Source organism: Dreissena polymorpha, chromosome 2 (genome assembly GCF_020536995.1).
Source record: "Dreissena polymorpha isolate Duluth1 chromosome 2, UMN_Dpol_1.0, whole genome shotgun sequence".
Lineage (NCBI taxonomy): Eukaryota > Metazoa > Mollusca > Bivalvia > Myida > Dreissenidae > Dreissena > Dreissena polymorpha.
This window is the reverse complement of record NC_068356.1, coordinates 132,223,888-132,230,126: the sequence shown is the minus strand read 5'-3', so window position 1 is coordinate 132,230,126 and position 6,239 is coordinate 132,223,888. Positions and strand designations below refer to the sequence as shown.

At 35.8% G+C, this 6,239-nt stretch overlaps 1 protein-coding gene across 1 annotated transcript; it reads right to left on the bottom strand.

Annotated features, from left to right (window-relative positions):
- Positions 1-983: 983 nt before the first annotated feature.
- LOC127869043 (uncharacterized) lies at positions 984-4,552 on the bottom strand. Its single transcript, XM_052411306.1, has 3 exons — positions 4,159-4,552; positions 2,815-3,833; positions 984-2,055 (listed from the first exon to the last, which is right to left on the bottom strand). The coding sequence occupies exons 1-3, from the start codon at positions 4,491-4,493 to the stop codon at positions 1,703-1,705; spliced, it is 1,707 nt and encodes a 568-aa protein (XP_052267266.1). The 5' UTR covers positions 4,494-4,552; the 3' UTR covers positions 984-1,702.
- Positions 4,553-6,239: the final 1,687 nt, after the last annotated feature.

The following is a 6,239-nucleotide window of genomic DNA, read 5'->3' as shown; positions in this document are numbered from 1 at the left end:
TTGGATGAGTTCGAAAATGGTTTTTGTTGCTTTAAAAAGATGGCCACCAGGGGCGGGGCATTTTTATGCCCTCCTTCGAAAGAGAGGGGGTATATTGTTTTGCTCATGTTGGTCAGTCCATCCGTCCGTCCGTATGTTTGTCCGTCCACCAGATGGTTTTCGGATGATAACTCAAGAACGCTTAAGCCTAGGATCATGAAACTTCATAGGTACATTGATCATGACTCGCAGATGACCCCTATTGATTTTGAGGTCACTAGGTCAAAGGTCAAGGTCACGGTGACCCTGAAAAGAAAAATGGTTTCAGGATGATAACTCAAGAACGCTTATGCCTAGGATCATGAAACTTCATAGGTACATTGATCATGACTCGCAGATGACCCCTAGTGATTTTCAGGTCACTAGGTTAAAGGTCAAGGTCACGGTGACCCGAAATAGTAAAATGGTTTCCGGATGATAACTCAAGAACACTTATGCCTAGGATCATGAAACTTCAAAGGTACATTGATCATGACTCGCAGATGACCCCTATTGATTTTCAGGTCACTAGGTCAAAGGTAAAGGTCACAGTGACCCGAAATAGTAAAATGATTTCCGGATGATAACTCAAAAACGCTTATGCTTAAGGATCATGAAACTTCATTGGTACATTGATCATGACTCGCAGATGATCCCTATTGATTTTCAGGTCACTAGGTCAAAGGTCAAGGTCATTTGAAAAAAAGTAATGAGCTATTGTCATCACCTTGTCTTATTATAAGAGCAATTCAAATGGTTCTGACAGTTGCTAAATAATTGATAAAGCACAAAATCTAAACGCATAATACGAGTTGTGCACGGTAGTAAGAAATAAAGACTAAAAAAAAATGTGTTTATATAGGCACAAAATAGTAAATACCAAAGGTATGAATATTTGATTATGCAATTAAATGAAAATGTATATATATGGTTCACACATATAAAAGGTGGATGTGAACTAGAACTAGTTAAAGATAATTTATTCAGCAAAATAATGAAAGGAAAGGCAGATAACACTTTGACATAAGTAATGACATATAAAATGGTCATCAACAAATATAAAATCTTAAAACAACAATAACGGAAAACTGTACAATACATACTTGCTATGACTCTACATATTTTTTAGAACAGAACACATGGTAACAGTTAAACTATACTAGAAGTGATTTCAATTCATTCAAACTGATCTCAATTGCATTTTGTTGAACTTTTCTTATTATAAGTGCAATGCAAATGGTTCTGACAGTTGATAATTAAAAACTGTCCCAAAACGCACTTTGCAGTTCTTTTTACATTGCATAACAATATCATCACAATATATTAGATCAAAACAAATCTCCACAAGTAAATCATGTATCTAAATATTAGTCATTTTATAGATTTAGATTAAGATTACAACAAATCACTGATTATATACAATTTATATGAAAAATAATCGTCAACGAAATACAGTTGATTCCTTGCAACATTACACTAAATAATAGATCTATGATGCCAAGAACTTCATTACGAACGTACTTTTTAAACATATTCACAGATATGACATTACTTGGCAAAACAGTTAATCATCCATGTGAATTATGTAATGTTATGTAACAGTGTATATTAGTTTGGTCAGGCCAAGAATTATTGTTGACAGTACATGTTCCAAAATGTCTGCACTGAAACTGGTTAAACAAAACTATTTTACTTTAAACACTAGGATGTTGTCCGTATACCTTTGACCCACAATGATGGATGCTGTGCTCCTATTGAAGTAGACTGACATTGGGTAAGCTAGTCCATCCCTCTTGGAAGCAAGAGTTGCCAGCTTCTTCTTGCCTTCACCATCCAACTGAATGATAGTCTTGGATGATGCTCCACAGACCAGAACCTGTCCCAGATCAGTAACATGGATACCAGTTGGTTCTTGCAGGTCTGGGTTGGTGAAGGTGTGGAGAACTGTGCCATCTGTGGCCAGGGTGAGGACCTTGTGATGGGAACGGTTGGTGACAAATATCTTGTCACCTAAAGGACTCAATGCACTCTTCCAAACTGTAAAAGAGAGTCATATCATTGAAGTGACTTCTTTATAGAATTATTATGCTAATAAAGATATTCTTACACAAACCTCATTATGTACAATAACATTCTCTCAGTCAGTAAATGTACTCCTTGACATAGTCAGAGCATGCGGACATGATTATTAATGTGGCATTATTATCCCCCGCCATAGGCTGAGGGATATTGTTGTGGCGTTGTCTATCCGTCCGTCCGTCTTTTTATCCCCCGCCATAGACGGAGGGATATTGTTTTGGCGTTGTCTGTCTTTCTTTCCGTCCGTCTTTCCGTCCGTCCGTCTTTCCGTCTGTCCGTCCGGAGCCATATCTTGGATGTGCTTTGGTGGATTTCATCGAAATGAGTGGCATTATACACCATCTGTTAATAACGGAGTTATGACCCTTTGTATCTTGAAAAAATGCTTTTTGAGTCAAGAAGCATATTGGCGGGGGATATCAATTTCAACGAATTTGCTTGTTTAAATTAGACTCTTAAAACGATGAAAAAGTCCCATACAGGGAAGAAAAGGTATGAAAGTACTTAGGCAAAGGAAGAGCTTTATTGTTAAGGAGTTTTCATTTACAAATGAAACAATTATTTGGTATGTTATTTGCAAGCATAATTGTCTGAAATGGACAAATGTAAAAACAATTGACCTTTGCGTAAGTATGTATACCAATAATACAATTTTAATATTTCTATCATATTTATGATAATTTCAAATGTTATTGGAATATATATACCAAATTTTACCTGTGTAACGGTCTGATGTATCTTCATACACTTTATTCAACAGGGCTCCTTTCATTGAATACTTGTAAAGTGCAGTGCCAGAAGTGAGATACAGGTCTTGCAGATTATGAGCAATACCATAACATCTATGTTGAAACTGCAACTTCCTGCCCTTAACCAGCTGCCCACCATTCACAGAGACAAACTGGACCTCACCTTTAGGCTCATTCTGATACACAGTAACAGCTACTTCACTTGGTGTGATTTTACACATGTCCCGTGACGAATCAGTTAAATCACAATGTCCCACCACCTGGTATTGATGATTGAGTAGCTTAACTTGTTTATTGTAATTATCTGCAACAAGGATCTCATCATCAGAGAGAACACAGATGGCACTGATAGTGAAGATCTTCTCTGTATCACTTGGTAGGCTCACATCATACTCTGACTTTCCTTGTATAGTGAGTGTCTGGTCTGGGTTACCGCACACTAATATTTTCTTGGTACTGAGTACAGTCCTCCCCAGACCTGACAGTTTAGACAAGTACTGTTGAACATCACTGTCCGCCTGGAATGTCAGTGAACTTTCTACCTGAACAGAGTTGTCCTTCAGATAAGTTTCAGAATGCTTTACTTGTTCCAGACATTTCTTACTTGCAATAAATGTGAGTTCTGCTTTGCCCTTATCAATAATGTCATTTATTGCGCCACTGAGTTGTTTTAGTTCATTTTTAAGCTTGATGCAGTTGTCTAAATCAGTCTTAATAGAAGCTTTAAGACTGGTCATCTTATCATCTAGCTGTTGTATAGTGTTTTTTTCCATCTTGTCTAAAATGATATTTATTGTCTGGCGAGTGTCACGTATTTCATCTAATAGTTTGTCATATGAAGCTTGCAAAGTCAACATGTTGGTGTTCCAATGGTTCTCAAGTTTCTTGACTTCTTTGAGTATAGTTTGGATCTTTTTTGATAGTTGCTGCAAGTCTGGCAGAGGTCTTCTGGCTGACTCAGATATAAGTGTTACTTTAGTACACAGTCTGAAATGAAAATAACTTTTAAATATGTGTATGTGGTTTAAATGGTCATTATGCAAAATATGTCTGAACCTTTGTTCATAATATTTGTATTGTTTTTAAAATGATTTTTTCAGGTAATAAGATATGGACAGTAATTTTAATACTGGTGTTTATTTTGAAGAAGCAAAAAATGAATAGTAGTCATCATTGTACTTTTATTTTCATGTTTTTCACACACAAAAATAACTTAAAAATAATAGATATGAATACTACTGAATTAATTGGTCTTTTCATGACAGCATTTATCATTTTTGAATGCATATATCTATGTATATATCTGAGTTACCTGTGATTGAGGAAAGCACAATTAATGCAGCACAGCTGACTGTGGTCATTGCAGTACATTTCTAAATGTTTGTCTTCATGAAGGTCACACTTCAGAAGGAAATCCTGCACTTCCTTGGACGCTGGCCACTTACTTGTGTCTCCCCTGCCATACGTTACATGTTTCCCAAATAACTGACCATGAAGAGTGACACATACTGCACAATAAAATTTCTGACAGGTATCACAGTACAACTCCGCCCACTGGTCAATTTTGTGCTCAAGACACGGCGAACAACAAAAGTCTATAATAGAATCAGAGCATGTTTCCATTGTTGATTGAGAAATTGTAGCCATCTTGATCACTTGAGTGCAAATATTCAGTTGAAATCTGTTATCTTTTCATAACACCGTTGCAACTGGTGGCTAAAATCAACTGATATGATACTTTAATATTTTGGACTCTACTGTTTACTGATAAACATTTAAGCTATCAGTACTTGACTTCATGTTACAGTACTTGTTATTACCTGATGTCTTATATAAATGATAATTAATTATTTTTTGCTATTTCCTCGTCGAAAAAGAAATTTGCAATGTTTTTAACTGTTACCGGTGAATATCGAACTGTTGACCGGTCAACAGTTTGAACTGTTGCCCGCTGGAATAATGACGTCATTTCGTCGAAAAAATGACGTCATTTTACAGTTAAACAGTCAAAATGATTTATTTTATCGATTACTGTTGTGTGTAAATAAAAATTTAGTTTGCTGTTACTTCTATGTTGGAAATTTGATCAGGTAATAAAACACTTATTTCATGGATGCTTGGTGAACAGTCTAAACTGTTTCCCAAGGTATCAGGGATGACTTTGGTACTGTTGCCCGAGGCCGATACTGTTCACCGCGCATCCATGAAATAAGTGTATATTATTAAATCATATGAGGTGCATATTCATACACCATTAAAGCAGCTTTTAGGCCACTCCAAATTGATTTGTTGGTCGTCGGATTTCCCGCACCTATTTTTTCAAAATGGAAAAAAAAAATACGGCTCGCACTCATTTTTGTGTCCTTCTGTAACCATAGTGCATGTGTTTTTTTTTATACAAAAACGAATGCCAAATAAAGTGTTCACAGATGGCCAAGTGGTCTTAGTGGAAGACTTTTTACTCCAGGACTCCAGGGGTCAGATGTTCGAGCCCTGTTGAGATATACTTTTTTTCTTTTTTTAATTTCATTTTTGATTTTTTACTGGAGCTTTTAAGATACAATGTTTACATTTATCAATATAAAGCATTTAATAACAAACTTAAATACATGCCGAAATCTGTGAAAAGGCCTCTTTACACCGGTTTTAATGTCGCTGAATTGTTCTTTGTTAGACATTTGGAGGGTCACAGGACCCAACAGGGACTGATTTTCTAAAATATTTATTCACTACTGCTTTCAGAGAGCAACTAACCAAAAAACAAGGCGAAGCGTACAGAATACTGCCAGTTTTATATGTACTGAGTGGTGCAGTAGGCAAGGCTTATCAGGCATCGCTGACCATTACATCCGTTGAAAGGCATGCCATTATACTTCCCACTTAACCCAAAAGTAATTAAATACACAGGTAAACAAATCCTAACATCACACCATAGATATTAAAACAAGAGCTGTGTTTGTGAAACACAATGCCCCCTACTGTGCTTTGAAGCCATATATTTGACATTTGACCTTGAAGGATGACCTTAACCTTTCACCACTCAAAATGTGCAGCTACATGAGATACACATGTATGCCAAATATCAAGTTGCTATCTTCAATATCGAAAAAGTTATGACCAAGGTTAATGTTTTGGGACAGACACACACATACAATGACAGACAGACAGGCCAAAAATAATATACCTCTGATCATTTGATCTGGAGGCATAATAAAAATAAAATAAAAAATAAAATATATAGCAGTGTTTTTGTTGGTTCAAATTCGGAGCTGTAAAAAGAACCCATGCCCAATTGAAAACAATATATTTTTTTCCTTAATTAATGGGACCTAAAAATTCCAAATTCAAGATTTCAAAATCAAAAAAAATGTGTTTTTAAATATATCTCAACAT